Source organism: Oncorhynchus gorbuscha, linkage group LG18 (genome assembly GCF_021184085.1).
Source record: "Oncorhynchus gorbuscha isolate QuinsamMale2020 ecotype Even-year linkage group LG18, OgorEven_v1.0, whole genome shotgun sequence".
Taxonomy (NCBI): Eukaryota; Metazoa; Chordata; class Actinopteri; order Salmoniformes; family Salmonidae; genus Oncorhynchus; species Oncorhynchus gorbuscha.
This window is the reverse complement of record NC_060190.1, coordinates 4736520-4755692: the sequence shown is the minus strand read 5'-3', so window position 1 is coordinate 4755692 and position 19173 is coordinate 4736520. Positions and strand designations below refer to the sequence as shown.

Genomic DNA, 19173 nt, shown 5'->3' with positions numbered 1-19173 from the left:
GTGACCCATATCCGATATGCACATTCACACTTAATGTAGCCTCTGAAATAGAACACAGATTCCACTGTTCCTTTAACATTTGGGGGTGGTTGTCGTGGTAACGACCGGTTGTAAAAAATAATCTATAATAATAATTTATAAGTAAAACCAAATCTGATCTGAGTGTCCAGACCGTTCGCATATAGAGAGCAAGTAATAGTAGTCCTGATTGGCGTCTTTTTGTATGCACTAACTCAGTCATGGTTCGTTGGCCAACACCTATTGAACCCTTTCTGTGGTTACCAGTATTGCCCCACGACGGCGATGCGCTTAAATTAGTGGCAGAGCACTGGGGAGTTCTCATAGAAGCAACATGTAAATAGCATTTTTTTGTTGACGTTCTGAGTGCATTTCACACTAACTTTTGAATTATAATTGGGTTTTAAGTCTCATATACATGTCCTGCTTAAAATGTTTGTGTCATTTTCGCAAATTAACTGCATTATACTTCAACCAGTAAAATGGCTCTCTGGCTAGCTTTTGCTACAGCTTATGTCAATAAGCGTTAGCATTCTAGCTAACAACTGCTGCATCCAAAATAGTTATTTTGCTAAGATCACAACCAAATAGAATCTTAGCAACTCATCAAGCTAGAATCAAAACATAATTGTAAGCGTATGTGAACCCCCAAAAGTTATTTTGTTTACAAGTAATAACGTACATCTAGGCTATGTTGAATGAGCGCAGGTGGCGATGGCTTTTTTTTGTTTTAAGTGTTATTATAAATGTATTTGATTCACAATACAAAAATCAACTTACATTGCTACATCAAACATGTCTAGCAAACCAAACACAGTTATTAACAATGCTCAAACATACACAAAAAAATATTAAAAAGAAACCATTTAAGTGCAATTATATTCACTCTGAAAATATCTTTATTATAATGATTCTTGAAGATGTTATTTGGGTGGCGATGGCTTTCTTACTACAGCCAAGAGTCGCGTGACGTCCGTGTTGTAAAATGAATGGAGTTTTTGGATAAACACCGAAAATAAGGTCTGTGGTAAATGCAGGCTTAGGAGATCTTATACGTTTTGTTCTATGATAATCTTTATCAGCTAACGTCACTTTTTTTTGTAAATTTTGAATCATTTATATAATCATATAAAGCACATAAGGCTTCATAATTCATAAAGGTCATGTTAACTGACGGATGTTATCTCATAGAACAAAACGTATAAGATCTCCTAAGCCTGTGTTAACCTCAGACCTTATTTTTCGTAATTTATCCCAAAACCCTATTCTTTGCCAATTAATTTTCCCCATAGGAATGGCTGAACGAAGCACAGGTAACTCATTTCTGTTTTTTTAGGACTACAAGCTGGCGAGATCTATGGAGGATTGGGTTCGTACCCGGATTGAGATCCACATATGGATGTGGTATAAATCGGAAGTCAAAAGATCAGATTCAATGGCTGTGTTTTTTTTCACGAATTGGTCTTTTGACCTATCATCTCTGAAAAATGATCCGATGTAAAAAGATCTGATGTGACTGGTCAAAAGACCAATTAGTGTAAGAAATATATCTGAATTGGCCTGCCTGTGTAAACACAGCCTTAATAGCCTACATGGCTCTGGATGGAGGTAGGCTAACATCATAATTACATATGGTGCAAGCACAGTGAGGTCAAACAATGTAACAGTGAGTTTTAAAGGCATCACACTCCCACCCAGTGACATGTACTAAGAGGTGGGCCATAGAGAATGATAGAGGCCTCTAGCAGCCAAAATGCAGTTTTAGCATGAGCAGTGCCATTGAGGGATTCCACCCTTTTAAAATAGTCAACTGGGTGGAGATTCCTATGGGTTGTAGCCTCTATCTGGCTCTGGTTAGGAGGATTAGGTTAAGGTCAGGGAAAGAGTTAGCTAAAAACTATCAACGTTTGATGGCACTGCCCCCAGAATAAGTATATCGCAGGTGCAGAACATAAATGAACCAGTCTCCTCTCTGTTGGGAGTCGATCAATGAGAAACTGCTTTGTGACAAAAGACTGACATCTGAAATGGTAAGGGCCTTGTCTTGTCTGTGGAATAGTAGGACTCCGAGGCTGGTTTGATTTAACAATTAATGTGTTGACTGAATGAGAATATTTGGAAATGTACCATACGTGCAGTAGATGGAATACAGACCGTGGGACATAGAACGCCTTCGTTAGCGGCCGTTCAAAAAAGATGGTCAAACAAAGTAGATATTCGTCAAATCCGAATTGACTTGTGCCCCAACAGGCCCATAAGGTTACTAAAATCCGATGTCGCTGTTTTTGCTGCATAATATTTAGAAGTTGTCTAATTACCAATATATTTAGATTACAGTAGTAACGGTTATCGAAGCTGTTTGCGATGGATGAAGATACTGAACTTGTCAAATCAATCCGATATTGACTTTAAGTACTTGACTTATTTGTAGTTATATTTTCTTATTTTGTGTGACTTTCTTCTGGCAGCTATTTTAAAGATGGGTCAGAATGTGTTTTTTTTTGTAAAACATTACTTGCATGGACAAACAATTGAGTTCAGGCATTTGTTGAAACTCAGCTAGGCCTATTACAGTTATTGTAACGTTTTATTTTCTGATACAAATCAGGAGTGCATCCGGTATTTTATGAACGACTCTTCTACCGATTCGATTCGGCCAACGACGTTCACCAAAACAATCGGCTCAGAAAGAGCCGTCTGTTCGAGATCGACCCATCATTAGCCAACTGCGCGCAGATGCAACACGGGTAAACTAATCTAGGCTACATGATTAGATTATTTTGGGTAAGAGCGAGAATACGTTTATTTATCAAGCATCGGTCACCATAATAATAATAATAATACCCTTAAATACATGGCATATTTAATGTAAATACTGTAGAATTCCATTCCTTCCTATGGTAGACTGCACCTACTGGGGAGTGCCATTATGGTTGACCTTTTGCTTCAAAGCCTTTCAATGGCTCATAACGCACAGCATCACCAATCCAGGGTTCATATTCATAATTGATTTGGCCCCATATTCCTAAAACACAATAACTACATCAAGCTTGTGACTCTACAAACTTGTTGGATGCATTTGCTATTTGTTTTTGTTGTTTCAGATTATTTTGTGCCCAATGTAAATGATGGTCAATTATGTATTATCATTTTGGAGTCAATTTTGTGAATAGAATGTTTCTGAACATTTCTACATAATGTTGATGCTAGTATAATTACAGATAATCCTGTATAAGGAGTAAGAAAGTTGAGGCACAAATATCATACCCCCGAGACATGCTAACCTCTCACCAATAACAGGGGAGGTTAGTATATTATCATTATTCACATTTCATTCAAGATTCTGTAATCCTGGTAGAGCATCCACATTATGTAGAAATGTTCAGAAACCCAGTCCCACTCCTCCAACAGTCTTCACCTCTGGTGCCCCACCCAATGAAAAGCTTTCTGGGCAACCCTGAGGAGAGTGACCCCCTGATGAGATGGAGAATTGGTTCGCCCTCTGTATCTCAGATACACTTGACCCAGGGGTTGGTGAAGGCAGGGTAAGACACTGTCCATAACTCAAGAGATTCAAATCAACCCACCCCCTCTGCCCTCAGAACAGCTTCAATTTGTCAGGCTATGGACTCTACAAGGTATCAAGCGTTCCACAGGGATGCGGTCCCATGTTGACTCCAATGGTTGTCAAGTTGTCTGGATGTCCTTCGGGTGGCGGAGCATTATTGATACACACAGAAATTGAGTGTGGAAAAACCCAGCACCGTTAAAATTCTTGACACAAACCGGTACGCCTGGCACCTACTACCAAACCTTGTTCAAAGACACTTAAATATTTTGTCTTACACATTCACCCTCAATGTCACACATACACAATCCATGTCTCAAGGCTTAAAAATCATTTTTAATCCTTTTTAACTTGACTCCTCTGGTTCATCTACATTAATTTGAAGTGATTTTAACATGTGACATCAATAAGGGGTCGCAGACTGACCAGGTGAAAGCTATGTATGGAAAGAGGTGTTCATAATGTTTTATATTCTCACTGTACATGGTCTTAAATTCCTTTGTTTGAACTGTATTTTCACTTTGTCTCCCATTGACATCAATGCATGGCTAAATGCATGGCTAAGTGACCATTCTACTTGAGTGGAAGTTACATTTCTCCCCAGAGTGCAATGGTCTCTGAAATTACTTGAATAACTTTTTTACTCCTCTCAGGCCACCTTCTGTTGACAGAGAGGAGTCCAGTTCAGCTACACAGGAAATGTGTTCGGTGAGACAAAATAAAAGTATTTCAGTCAGTCAGCTCTAAATGGGAAATTTGCCCCAAGTGGCATTTTCTTTTTCAATGTAAAAGTACACTGTCTCTACACAGGAAGAACATAAAGCTCTGTTTGTTTATTACAACCTCAACTAGTGACAACCAGAGTTTACTAATGTAACCCCGGTTCTATGAACCAAGTGCACATTTCCTCTCGCACCCACCCCTGGTCTGGGAGACCCTGCATTAGTGAGACCAACTGGGTACATTCAGTCTGGTTCAGTTGTGCATCAGAATGGCTACCATGTTTCATCGTCCAATCTATCGTTGTGAACCAAATCATTAAAAGAGAATAGATTTAGTCATATTCATTTCACTGAATCTCTCAATGGGCCTTGTAAAAGTGTACCGTATAACTGCACTGGGGATTACAGTTATATGGCAGTGTTTCCCAACCCTGGTCCTCCAGTACCACCAACAATACAGTTTATTATAGCCCTGGACAAACACACCTCACTCAACTCTTTGAGGGCCTGATGATTAGTTGACAAGTTGAAACAGGTGTGCGTGTCCAGGGTTACAAGAAAAATGTGTACTATTTGGGCTACTCCAGGGTTGGGGGAAACGCTGCATAACTGACTCTGTAATCTCTGTTGCATGGTGTTATCAAGTTGATGCAGAAAAACCTGCTTTTCTAAGCACTGCCCTCCGAATAGTAGATTGATGCACACAAAGAAGTCTCTCCTATTGTGAGTGGAGAAAGGAGAGGAAGTGTATGAGGTAAACCGTGCTTTAGGACAAGACCAATATCCAGAGACATTCAGACGGGGGAATACTGGTATATCTGAGATGGCAAAGGTAAGATACTTTTTCATTTACCTGTGGAGTTTTATGACTGAAGTGCAATTGATATGCTTATAATTTAAAGTTGAAACTAACATTGTGCAGCAACAGTGTTTGACAGATGTTTGCAGCTATCTTTGTGTCATGATAAATGCATTTTGTTTCACACAATCTAAATGCAAAAAGTCAGACTGAAAGTGAAAGAGGTGGAATGGCAAGGCGCAGTGTCAACAGCTGAAATGTCTCGTCCAACTGGATAGACAAGGCAATTACATCCATGGTTCCTTCTCCACTGCAAAATAAAAAATAAAAAAAACATATTTAGGCAGAGTTTAAAACTATTGCATTGATAACATGTTACTTAAGATAAATTATGCATTTATGGTAGATGTGTTTTGGGGATATCATGATGGAACATTCCTACTGGGAGTTAAGTGCTCAGTTGGTCTTTGCTGGCGGGAGAGCAGGCTGGGCAGGTAACAGGTTGGGTAGAGTACAGTCATACCTGAGTTTTCTTAAAGGCCAAGAGTTGTTGCCTGGCTAGTATACGGAGTACCTTTTGATTTATTAAAGTATTTATGTCAATGTCCTGTTATTTTCTGTACAAGGTTTATTGGCCAACTTGTCCTGTCTCCTCACTGTCCGATCAGCCGCCTCAGCTTCTATTTCACACCCACCAATACGTTCTTAACCCCCCCCCCCCCCTCCTCCACCCACAGCCTCCACCTCTGGTGTCCCACCCCAGGAACATCTGTATGGGCAAGCCTGAGGAGAGTGATCCCCAGAGGAGATGGAGTTATGGTCCCTCTCCCCCCAGACCCATCTGTCCCAGGGCTTGGTGAAGGCAGAGTAAGAGACTGTCAACCATTGACAACATGAGCCCTGGTCAAAAGAAGTGCACTATGTAGGGAATAGGAGCCATTTGGGATCCTATTCCGTATATAGTGCACTACTTTTGACACGGCTATTGACTTGCATTCCTTACTATTTGAACTGCAGTTTTAACTATGGTATAACTCACCTGACTTCATCCTCTTGGCCCCCTGGGGAGCGTAGGACATCCACCATGGCTCTCCACCTAACTCTTCTCTGAGAGACCTATGGTTTGAAATATAAATGGACTCAAATGTATTTATATTAGAACTGCAGTGGTATACCATGATGTACACTATATAACTATAGTGTGAAACTGTTATTGTAAATGTGAATTCTTAGAACCCAGGAATGGCCCAGAAGCTGCCCCCTGTGGCCCAGAATAATAGATAGTTGAGAGTCCTCCACAAGAAGGTGGTTGTGACCCTCAGGATGGAGTGTCTGAAGGCATCTCATCTGATGCAGCAACATGCATTCTTCTCTTTTACTTTGCTCTCATACAGTATGAATCTTAACACCCCCCATACATTCTTCACCCACAGCCTCCACCTCCAGTGCCCCACCCCAGGAAAATCAATATGAGCAAGCCTGAGGAGAGTAAGCCCCAGAGGAGATGGAGCTATGGTCAGTATTCAAAGTCAGTATTCAATGTCTGAGGATGTTGGGAAATGAAGTGGAACCTGGCCACTAGGGGCAACAGTGAGCGCTGTTACTTTCAAGAAGGTTTCAGTTTTACTAGGGCGTTGGGGATGGCGTAAGCATCTGCCCCTGATGCCAAAGGCTTCATGTTCGAATCCAACAATAGTCATTTTCTGTATTTTAGTTTTAAGCCATAACCATTCAGAATGTGAAATGCCTAACCTTAAACCATTCAGAGTGAATGCCTATTAAACCATTCAGAGTGAATGCCTAACCTTAAACCATTCAGAGTGAATGCCTAACCTTAAACCATTCAGAGTGAATGCCTAACCTAAACCATTCAGAGTGAATGCCTAACCTTAAACCATTCAGAGTGAATGCCTAACCTTAAACCATTCAGAGTGAATGCCTAACCTTAAACCATTCAGAGTGAATGCCTAACCTTAAACCATTCAGAGTGAATGCCTAACCTTAAACCATTCAGAGTGAATGCCTAACCTTAAACCATTCAGAGTGAATGCCTAACCTTAAACCATTCAGAGTGAATGCCTAACCTTAAACCATTCAGAGTGAATGCCTAACCTTAAACCATTCAGAGTGAATGCCTAACCTTAAACCATTCAGAGTGAATGCCTAACCTGAGTGAATGCCTAACCTTAAACCATTCAGAGTGAATGCCTAACCTTAAACCATTCAGAGTGAATGCCTAACCTTAAACCATTCAGAGTGAATGCCTAACCTTAAACCATTCAGATGCCTAACCTTAAACCATTCAGAGTGAATGCCTAACCTTAAACCATTCACCTAACCTTAAACCATTCAGAGTGAATGCCTAACCTTAAACCATTCAAAATGCCATTCATTCAGAGTGAATGCCTAACCTTAAACCATTCAGAGTGAATGCCTAGACCTAACCTAAACCATTCAGAGTGAATGCCTAACCTTAAACAGAGTGAATGCCTAACCTTAAACCATTCAGAGTGAATGCCTAACCTTAACCATTCAGAAGTTGCTGTTTGAGAAACATGGAGGAACATCTAATTCTGACGTGAGAGCTGGTAGATGTGTGAAATGCCTTTCTTGAAGGTCTAACCCCAACATTGCAGAAATCAATAACAACGTAATGCTAAAAATAACATAGAACAAAAAATCTAGCATATATTCAGACTTTCTCTGTAAGCAGCGACGCAAGACAACTTCACTGAACTGTCTGTTTCCCCGTTAACACTAAAAACCTTTCTCTCTACTGTTTGAATTGTGATTGAATCAACACTATTAGCCATTTTCAATGCAGCATACCGACGCAAAACGAACCACGCAAGAGTAAATGGCTTGTTTTGAGGTACATGTAGCAACACATGTTCAAAACTAGGAAAGTATCATTGGTTATCAGCCCAGTTCTAGGTAATTTGTAGTCAGCAATGGGGGAGTGATTGTTTCCTACAAGAGCACAAAACGTGTGCATTTCTGGACATCTTTGAAAAGCTTTTTTTTGTGCTTAAATGGGCAGCGAATCATCCAGCGATCATACACTGTTTACGTTGTATTTTGAGACGGGCATGAATAAGCTAAGTAGACAATAGACAGGCTGGAATAAGCTAAGTAGACAATAGACGGGCTGGAATAAGCTAAGTAGACAATAGACGGGCTGGAATAAGCTAAGTAGACAATAGACGGGCTGGAATGAATAACAATAGATGGAATAAGCTAAGTAGACAATAGACGGGCGTGAATAAGCTAAGTAGACAATAGACGGGCGTGAATAAGCTAAGTAGACAATAGACGGGCGTGAATAAGCTAAGTAGACAATAGACGGGCGTGAATAAGCTAAGTAGACAATAGACGGGCGTAATAAGACAATAGACGGGCGTGACAATAAGGGCGTGAATAAGCTAAGAGACAAGACGGGCGTGAATAAGCTAAAAATCCGTAGACAATAGACTCAATTTAACGTGAATAAGCTAAGTAGACAATAGACGGGCGTGAATAAGCTAAGTAGACAATAGACGGGCGTGAATAAGCTAAGTAGACAATAGACGGGCGTGAATAAGCTAAGTAGACAATAGACGGGCGTGAATAAGCTAAGTAGACAATAGCTTATTCATGCCCATCTAAGTAGACTATAGACGGGCTGGAATAAGCTAAGTAGACTATAGACGGGCTGGAATAAGCTAAGTAGACAATAGGCAGAGAGTAGCATCAGTGAGTATGTCTGGTCTGCTGAGTGCAGAACACTGAGGCTGTACCCACTTAAAACTAAAGTGGTCAAGTAGGCTACTGTGACTATTTCATTATAATGAAGGCCTACTAGAGGGGCTTACAATGAAGACTATGTATCCCATTACATTTTAACATGGAAATAGCTGTTCTATCATACAGCCTACAGTAGCAGCTAATGTGTGGTGTTCAATGTAGGCCTACATTCCATGAGAAATTTGGAGAAAAAAATTCAGGGTTTGACATTAACCTGTTTATCCACTTGTCCTTCAGACAAGGTGACTGAATGTTCTGGTGTTTGATACACGAAGCCACTTTACAAAATAAAATGCATTGTCACTATATGTAGCTCTCGCTTTGATTTCAAGCGCATCTACTCTACAAAACAGGTTAGACTTGCAATGCTCTATGACCGCTCATGCTGTAAACACAGTCCAGTTCAAAGTGAATGGCACAGATCTATATATGGCAATGACTCTGTTTGCATATAGGCCTACTGCAGCTCTGATCTGGTTATGGCGCACGGGTCTCTGTAGAGTATGGGTCGTGCCTGTCAATGCTATAGAATTCTACTTTGATGCATTCTGCCTACAACAATCTCTTGCATAGATTGTTTTTTATTTCGGTATGTTAAATTGAAAGTGGCTAATATTGTGTTGATTCTATCACAACTCCCACAGTAAAGGGGAAATGTGGATATGTAACACTAAGGGGGAAAACTGGAGAAAATTGAGTGATGTTCAATCTCATGCTTCTCTGTGTGCACTGATATTTCTTCTGCGCTGCAGTCCCGGGGGAGCTGTGCGCTGGCGCAGGCATGCAGCTCCGAGGGAACATCGGTTCTGAATGCAAAGCATTATGTTTGGGGCAAATCCAACACCACATCACTGAGTACCACTCTTCATATTTTCAAGCATGGTGGCTGCATTATTTATGGGTATCCATGTCATCGGCAAAGACTAGGGATTTCTTAAAATAAATGGAATTGAGCTAATAACAGGCAAAATCTTAGAGGAAAAGCTTGTTCAGTCTGCTTTTCAACAGGGACAAATTCACCTCTTTGAGCAGGACAATAACCTAAAACACAAGGCCAAATATATACTGGAGTGGTTTACCAAGACAACTTTGAATGTTTCTGAGTGGCCTACTGTAGTTGACAGTTTTTACTTCAATTGGCTTAAATCTATGGCAAGACTTAAATGGCTAGGGGTGTGAATACTTTCTGAACACACTGTGTACAAAACATTATAAACATCTGCTCTTTCCACTACATAGACTATCCAGGTTAAAGCTATGATTCCTTATTGATGTCACTTGTTAAATCCACTTCAAACAGTGAAGGGAAGCATGGGGGACAGGTTAAATAAGATTGCTTTAAATGTCTTGAGACATGGATTGTGTACAGTCGTGGCCAAAAGTTTTGAGAGTGACACAAATACTAATTTTCACAAAGTCTGCTGCCTCAGTTTGTATGATGGCAATTTGCATATACTCCAGAATGTTATGAAGCGTGATCAGATGAATTGCAAAGTCCCTCTTTGCCATGCAAATGAACTGAATCCCCCAAAACATTTCCACTGCATTTCAGCCCTGCTACAAAAGGACCAGCTGACATGTCAGTGATTATTTCGTTAACACAGGTGAGTGTTGACAAGGACAAGGCTGGGGATCACTCCGTCATGCTGATTGAGTTTGAATAACAGACTGGAAGCTTCAAAAGGAGGGTGATGCTTGGAATCATTGTTGTTCCTCTGTCAACCATGGTTACCTGCAAGGAAACACATGCCGTCATCATTGCTTTGCACAAAAAGGGCTTCACAGGCAAGGATATTGCAACCAGTAAGATTGCACCTAAATCAAACATTTATCGGATCATCAAGAACTTCAAGGAGAGCGGTTCAATTGTTGTGATGAAGGCTTCAGGGCGCCCCAGAATGTCCAGCAAGTGCCAGGACCGTCTCCTGAAGTTGATTCAGCTGCGGGATCAGGGCACCACCAGTACAGAGCTTGCTCAGGAATGGCAGCAGGCAGGTGTGAGTGCATCTGCACGCACAGTGAGGCAAATACTTTTGGAGGATGGCCTGGCATCAAGAAGGGCAGCAAAGAAACCACTTCTTTCTGGGACAAACGTCAGGGACAGACTGATATTCTGCAAAAGGTACAGGGATTGGACTGCTGAGGACTGGGGTAAAGTCATCTTCTCTGATGAATCCCCTTTCTGATTGTTTGGGGCATCCGGAAAAAAGCTTGTTCGGAGAAGACAAGGTGAGAGCTACCATCAGTCCTGTGTCATGCCAACAGTAAAGCATCCTGAGACCTTTCATGTGTGGGGTTGCTTCTCAGCCAAGAGTGGGCTCATTTACAATTTTGCCTAAGAACACAGCCATGAATAAAGAATGGTACCAACACATCCCCCGAGAGCAACTTCTCCCAACCATCCAGGAACAGTTTGGTGATGAACGATGCCTTTTCCAGCATGATGGAGCACCTTGCCATAAGGTATAACTAAGTGGCTCGGGGAACAAAATATTGATATTTTGGGTCCATGGCCAGGAAAATCCCATTGAAAACTTGTGGTCAATCCTCAAGAGGTGGGTGGACAAACAAAAGCCCACAAATTCTGACACTCCAAGCATTGTTTATGCCAGAATGGGCTGCCATCATTCCGGATGTGGCCCAGAAAGTTAATTGACAGCATGCCAGGGCGGATTGCAGAGGTCTTGAAAAAGAAGGGTTAACCCTGCAAATATTGTTTGCATCAACTTTATGTAATTGTCAATCAAAGCCTTTGACACTTATGAAATGCTTGTAATTATACTTCAGTATTTCATAATAACATCTGCCAAAAATATCTAAAGACACTGAAGCAGCAAACTTTGAAAATTAATATTTGTCATTCTCAACTTTTGGCCACGACTGTATGCGTCCCATTCAGAGGGTGAATGGTCTTGACAAAAGTTGTGCCTTTTGAAAGGGGTATGGTAGCAGGTGCCAGGTTCACTGGTTTATGTCAAGAACTACAACGCTGCTGGGTTTTTCAAGATCAACAGTTTCCCATGTGTATCAATGGTCCACCACCCAAGGACATCCAGCCAACTTGACACAACTGGGGAGGCAGCGGAGTCCAGATTAATTGAGGCTGTTCTGAGGGCAAAATGGGTGAGGGGGGTACAACTCAGTATTAGGAAGATGTTCTTCATGTTTTGTACCGTGTGTGTGTGTGTGTGTGTGTGTATATATATAACTATGATGTGACACTATTTTATTTGTTGTAACTGACATCTTAGAAGCCAGAGGCTCCGCCCAGAAACCGCCCCCTGTGACCCAGAATAAGTGGTCGGTGGGAAGGAATCCTCCACAAGAAGGTGGTTGTGACCCTCCGGATGGGGGGAGTGTGTCTGAATTCATTAAGAAGGTATCTCATCTGGTGCAGCAACACACTTCTCTTTCATATACAGAGAGAGTGAATCCTAACTTCCACTTATGTTGCATTTTCTCTGTCTCCCGCTGACATTTAACTACAACTAAGTGGACATTTTTTTTCTTGAGCGGAAGTTAGAATTTAGGTCAAAGTGCACGGTCTCTGAATATGACTTGAATGTTATGTTTCAGTTTGAAGCTAAAGAGGACCCGAACAAGCAGCTGGTGGTGTGTTGTCCTGTTGGCCCGCCTGCCGTCATTTACAGGGAGGACTCCGTTCACCCTCTCTATCAAAAGGTTTTGGCTACGCAGGAAACTCGTACGGTGAGACAGAGAGAACAGATGTTTAACACTAAGCTTAAATCAAATAATTGTGTATTGGTCGCGTACACAGTTTAGAAGATGTTAAAACGTGTGCGGCGAAATGCTTATGTTACTCCTAACAATGGAGTATAATGCCAAACAAGTAAGGATTGTCTCAACGAATCCAATTAAATAACACTGGAACGGCAATCCAAATGCAATCTATGTATGTACGTATATCGGGATAACTTCCACAATATACTAAGAATGACAGAGTACAGCAGTAGATATAGTACAGCAGTAGATATAGTACAGCAGTAGATATAGTACAGCAGTAGATATAGTACAGCAGTAGATATAGTACAGCAGTAGATATAGTACAGCAGTAGGCATATTACAGCAGTAGGCATATTACAGCAGTAGGTATATTACAGCAGTAGGTATATTACAGCAGTAGGCATATTACAGCAGTAGGCATATTACAGCAGTAGGCATATTACAGCAGTAGGCATATTACAGCAGTAGGCATATTACAGTGAGCTGTCAAGAATCCAGTATAGAATACATATGTGGTGTGTATAAATGGTGTAACTACAATGTACAGTAGTATAAATATTAGAATGAGCTATACGGAGAATACAGTATTTAATCACAACACTAATGCTTGGTTTTCCGAGCTGTACCTTGTTCTTCCAGTTTGGGTCACCTGCCTTCGTTGACAGAGAAGAATCCAATGACTACATCTATGAAGAGGTTTTTGCTACGCATGAGACTCCTACGGTATGACAACTGAAGGGATCAGTCAGCCAGCTTCAAATACTGTTTTTACGTTTTTCACATTATACTTCAAGGGCCGGTTTCCTGGACTTGGGGGTGGATGTAACAGTAAACAAATATCGGGGACACTCAAATTAGTATGATATGTATTGATTTGTGGATGGCCGTCGTTCACTTCATATGTTATGGATTACAATATGTTACAAATTGCAATACATATATGTTATATTCCAATTTGTGGTGGCTGACATTGGCTAGGTGGCTAATGCTAACGTTAGCTAGATGTCTGTTTGCTAGACTAGGAGTAAAGGTTAGCTAACTAGTTGCAAAGTAGCATGTAGTTGCTAAGTTGTCCATGAGGCGATTTGAACATGGACATTTTGGGTTGCTCAACATTCCCTTTATACGCCAACCCATCCATGCTCCTTTCGTTTTTGCCTTAAGTAACCTTCTGTCTTATGTAACCATACCAAACATTGCATATCATATACCTTTGAGTGCCACTGATTTTAGTTTACTATGTTAGATCTATTCTGAGACCAGCCTGATTTCCCAGACCCAGATTAAGCCTAGTCCAAATAATGCTTTTTAAAAATGTAGCATACGCTCTGGACAAGAGCAACTTTTTTTTCCTTCATTGGAATCAAACCCACACCCCTATTGTTGCAAGCACCATGCTCTACCAACTGTGCCACACGGAACCATTCTCAATGTAGATTCTCTTTTGAAAGAGTTTTTACTAGGACTAGGCTTGATCTTAATCTGGCAAACCGGCCCGACGTGTCATCCTTTATTACAAAGTGTCCTGAGAAAAAGTTTCTTGTATTTCTATTGTTTTAGGTAACAGTTCAACAACGGATATGTGCAACCTATGTTCACTGTGTAAGGCCACCTCCTCCATTGCCGTTAAAGCAGTCACTCCCTCTGAAAGGCAGAATCAAAACACTCTCAAAAAGCAGCATTAGTGAAGAGGAAAAAGATAACATCAAGGTATGACCGTGAACCTGCTCCGTGATGATTCCCCTGGGTATAGATCTAGGATCAGCTTCCACTTCCCCAGTCCTAACAGTAACAATTAGGGGGGGGGTATGCTAAACTGATCCACGATCAGAATTGACTGGATATTTCACCATACACTGTAAAACCTAGCCTAAACTGCCCTAAGTGGTCAAAAGACAGGAATGAAACCACAACCACTAGCGGCTGTTGGGCCTATGAATAACCATGAACAGCTCATCAATACATTGTGTGTTATATTATTTACATACATGTGGGTTTGTTACATACAGAAACTCCCAAAGAATCATCACTATTGACAATTTGACCACAACCATTTGTCATTCGCATTTCTCCCTTTCATTGAATTCTTCCATCAGGATGCAGATGGTCTGATGGAATGGTGGGAGAAGGTGAAAAGTGAACGTGAGCATCACAGCTTCAAAATGTACTTTGTAATTTCCAGCATAGTTTAGGTGCAACTTTAATATTTTCCTCTGCCTTTTTAGCATGGAACGATCTGTCTAAAGACCCTAAACTGGCCAAGAAGGGAGAAGCAAAGTAAGTTATTTAGTTTAGACCCAACTAACAAAATTGTGTACATTTGAATATTCTGTCACTAACCAACCTCCATACTGATGACCTTCTATTTCTAGACTGTTCAAAGAGAAAGCCCAGCGGTTCCAGAATGCATTGCAGTTGTACAACCTCCTCCTGACTAAGCATGGGGAGACCCTAAAGAACCACATCATTGACCTCATCAGCATCGCAGACAACTTAGACAAGGTAGGAGTACTATAGACTACTGTACAGGCAACGTAGACAGGGTAGGAGCATGATGACCTACTGTACAGACTACTTAGACAAGGTAGGAACACTATAGAATACTACTGTATACGCTTGTAATGCCTTTGATTTTTAATGTAAGCCTGTAACTAACATCAATTACCCCCAAACAGATTTAAATACAATTCTACAATTCCATTAGAGTTCATTCCATTCAAATCAACAATTTAATTCTATCCAAGGTTTCCAAGGGAACCAAGATTGCTGGCATCACCGGGGGTGCCACGGGGGCGGTTGGAGGGGTGGCGGCTGCAGCAGGGGTGATCCTCGCCCCCTTCACCCTAGGGGCATCACTGGCCTTGACAGTGGTCGGTGTCGGTGTAGCTGCAGCTGGAGGGGTCACAGGGGCCTCTGCAGCTATTGCTAACAAAGTGAGCTGTTAGAATCCAAACACAATCAAACTATATTTATAGAGCACTTGCAGGATGATGCCACACTTAATATATTAATATGGTTCATGCTTGATTGGACAGACACCAGGAATTTAACTTGGCCTGGGGACCAAGTTAGTTTCCCATGAAACTCACTCAGATAAATTCACTAAGTGTTCCCTTCGGAACTTAGATACTTAAACGAATGTTGAGAAGTACTGTGCATAACATCACTGTCCAACTCCTCTTCATTCCAGGAAGTAAATTCTTCATCTCTCTTAGGTGAGCAGTGCACAGGACAGGAAGAAGATTGAGTTGATCCTCCAGGACTACCTGGCCCTGATGGGTGACATTGAAGCCTGCTTGAGGTTCATCAACGTGGGCATGGAGCACCTGAGGAAGCACAACCTCTCAACCCTCCAGGAGGTCGACACAGAGGCCGTCAGAGTGGTCAGGTATGATCTTAATAATATACTGCATTTACTCTTGTTTGGAAATATATTAGCTTTTTATTTTATTTTTAATATTTGCATGTTTTTCAAACTGAACCTAAACCAGGGTGGCCATAGTGACAGGAGTGGGTAGTTCCAGTGCCATAGATGCCAGCAGTAAGGCATCAGGGATGCTCCAAGGCTTTGCTCTAGGCATGGATATCTATTTTACCCAGAAGGAGGATGGCAAAGGTGGCCCGAAGCTGAAGAAGGGATTGGAGTCCAAGTTTGGGAGAAAGATACGCGAAGTGGCTCAGCAGCTGAATGAAGGGCTGGATGAAGTGATCAAGGTCAAATATGAGCTAGTTGAAAATAATCTCATCCTCTGAAGAAAGGGAAAGGGGGATACCTGGTCAGTTGCTCAACTGAAATGTCTTCCGCATTTAACCCAACCCCTCTGCCTTAATCGACAGCCCTACACACACAAACATGTGGCTTCCTCAAGGCTTCTTTGGGAAGGGTGATGGTTCCAGTGATATTTCTGATGTTGGTGGCGGCTCATTGGACTTGATGTTATGCGATTACATGATTAAGGTCAGTGTCTTGTGAAGTGAGACTGGTTGACAGTCAGTAGTTCTCAACTCTCTCCTCAGGGACCCTGAGCAGTTCCAGAGCTAGCATACTTGATTCTGTTAATGGACACAATAGTAAAAACCGATTAAATTTTAAAAATATAACATTGCTATTAACCAGAATAAATAACCTTTTGAGATCATTCTCCATGAAGTTTCTATACATGACCATAAGGGTTGTAACCATAACGGAACCCTTTGTCTAAAACTTTTTAGAAATTGTTATTTATAGAACATTTTGGTATGTTGTCTACCAGGTTTCAGTTCACTACCAGGTTTCAGAATCACTGCAACATTTTCCATTGTCAAATCTATTGTCATATAAACCAATGTTGTGAATAAATAAATAATTAGAAGACATAGATTTAGTCATGTTCCTTTTTTTCAAATTTCAATTAATCTCTCAATGGATCTTGTAGGACTGTATATTATAACTGGTAATGTACTCTCCGGTGCAATGATCAGGGCCGGTCCTCCCTCTAGGCAAAATTATGCCCGGCACTTGATTTTTGGGGAGGCATTTTGACAATTGGTTGCCGCCCTCTGGCGCCCCTGATCGGCTACTACACCACCCGCGGCATCCCAGCCACCGGCTCATAGCGTTGCTGCTGTTCCCGCCCCCCACCCCATTCCTGCTTCTCCCGAATCCCACTATCCTTGGTGGTGATATGTTTATGGGATTATCAAATTGTGAAACATTTATAAAAATGAATCTGCCAATTAAATGTTTGTTTTAAAATATATTTGTGTGTGACACGATTAGTGATTAAGGCAGTAGCCTACCATGTTAGTAGCTAGCTAATAGAGGATCTAATTTTAGCTAAACGTAATCTATAGAGTTGAAACAATTTGCTACCACGTCTAAAACCGACAACTATGAGACAAGAGGCACAATCTCTAAACCAAAGAAATTTGCTGGTGCATTGTATCAGCATGCAGCAATGTCCATCAGCCGGTGTGGAGAATGACAAGCCTACGAGGACGACGAGCCCCGGTTCGCTGATTCTAGCAGCAAAGAGGGCAAACCGTAGGAGTCCCAAGCCATGCACTTCCACCGATGATGACCGCTCTCTGGGCTGGACAAGAACAGGTGCTCGCACCAGGCCAAGCCACACCTCCAAACAAGGCCGCCAAGACCCTATTTTGGACCCAGACTCAGATTCTTCGCTCCCCGTCCCCGATGACAGTTGTGGTACTACTGCTAAATCCGACTCCCAGACAAAAAAAAACATAAAATATTCCTGTGATTGGCCAAAATATATGAATGGATCTTTACGGGATATGTTTGTGCAGGCTGTGCCACAACAGGATAAGGAGGGGTATTTCCCAAGAGATGAGGGTACCGTTTTCTGTGAGCTTTTGTCTGTGTGGAAAGGTAACTTTTTAAAGTGCCATAAGGATGTCTAAAATGTAATAATTTGTCTCACCTTGGGTGGCAGAGCTTCCCCGGCATTAGGGATTTTATCAATGTAATCAGATTGAAAATATTAGGCTATATTATTGACATTGAACTAATTTATATAGCCTATTAACGAGATGTATTAAAATGCTGTTTAATTTGTAGCATAGGCCTATTTTAAATTGAGCTACTGTTCTGTTCCTTCTGACTTTTAGCTGAGATAAAAATGGTCTCGCCTTGGGCGGCAGCACGTCCAGGGCCGGCCCTGGGCATGATCATGTTGTGGCTCAAGTAAATGAAGTAGGACGTTTGATACCCTCCGAAATGTAGATCCAAGCACACAAAATAATAATGATCTTCTATTGTGAGTGGAGAGAGAAACCGTGCTTTGTGACGAGACAAATCTCCAGGGAAGTTCAGACTGGCATGTAGTTGTACATCTGTGATGGCAAAGATAAGGGCCTTTTTCTATTTCCTGTGGAGTTTAGTCTCTGAGTCTGGTATGATTTAACCCTTGACGCATATCCTCAAATGGATGAGCAGACTTCAGGAAAGTTTCTTTTGTTCAATAAGTACATACGTTTTTGCCCCAATATACTTTATTTGTGCTCACTTAAGGATTTATGTCAAACCTTGTATTGACTACATTAACCAAACACAAATGAATGCATTGCAAAAATAATACAATTGTTTCTTTACAAGTAGGAACCTGTGTTTTGTCATGACATGATGCCTGATTTTAATGCTGCATTTTTAGCCTTACATAAAACAAATTGAAGCAATTGTCTGAGTATGTTGCTGCACAATCTGACATAAAAAGAAAAGGACAGTTTGATCAAAAAGCTTTAAATTAAGGTTAAAATCCAGGCATGTCATATGATGGCGCAAAACACAAGGCCGAATTTAAGACTTGTGTGTTTGTGACACTGTCAGAGTGAAAGTGAAAAGGATGCAAGGCATTATGAATGATTCATTCCAAGTTGCACAACTCCACAGCCTAAATGTGTCTGGACTCTTATCCAAATGGATAGACAGGCAACATCCAGGGTTCTTCCTCCACTGCAAAACACCAATAAAGCATGTACAGAAAGCAGATAATCAACTGTTATCAAGGACACCTGGGTCAGAAAATATGATTGCCTTC

General features: G+C 41.3%; 1 protein-coding gene across 9 annotated transcripts; it reads left to right on the top strand.

The window, feature by feature from the left end:
* Positions 1 to 1328: 1328 nt before the first annotated feature.
* On the top strand, positions 1329 to 17381 carry LOC124002716. Of its 9 annotated transcripts, none has more exons than XM_046310414.1 (15): positions 1644 to 2048; positions 3240 to 3323; positions 3430 to 3563; positions 4240 to 4294; positions 6541 to 6622; positions 12142 to 12269; positions 12467 to 12598; positions 13274 to 13357; positions 14195 to 14344; positions 14731 to 14776; positions 14860 to 14911; positions 15007 to 15136; positions 15379 to 15567; positions 15850 to 16022; positions 16126 to 17379. In XM_046310414.1, exons 3-15 carry the CDS (start codon positions 3454 to 3456, stop codon positions 16385 to 16387), a joined length of 1593 nt encoding a protein of 530 aa, XP_046166370.1. In that variant the 5' UTR covers positions 1644 to 2048; positions 3240 to 3323; positions 3430 to 3453; the 3' UTR covers positions 16388 to 17379. The 9 variants fall into 9 exon arrangements, with proteins under 9 accessions (XP_046166368.1, XP_046166367.1, XP_046166370.1 ...); XM_046310417.1 differs by lacking the exons at positions 1644 to 2048; positions 3240 to 3323 and adding exons at positions 5002 to 5140; positions 5845 to 5974 and having other exon boundaries at positions 3499 to 3563; positions 16126 to 17375; XM_046310418.1 differs by lacking the exons at positions 1644 to 2048; positions 3240 to 3323 and adding exons at positions 4999 to 5140; positions 5845 to 5974 and having other exon boundaries at positions 3505 to 3563; positions 16126 to 17375.
* The last annotated feature ends 1792 nt before the right edge of the window (positions 17382 to 19173 follow it).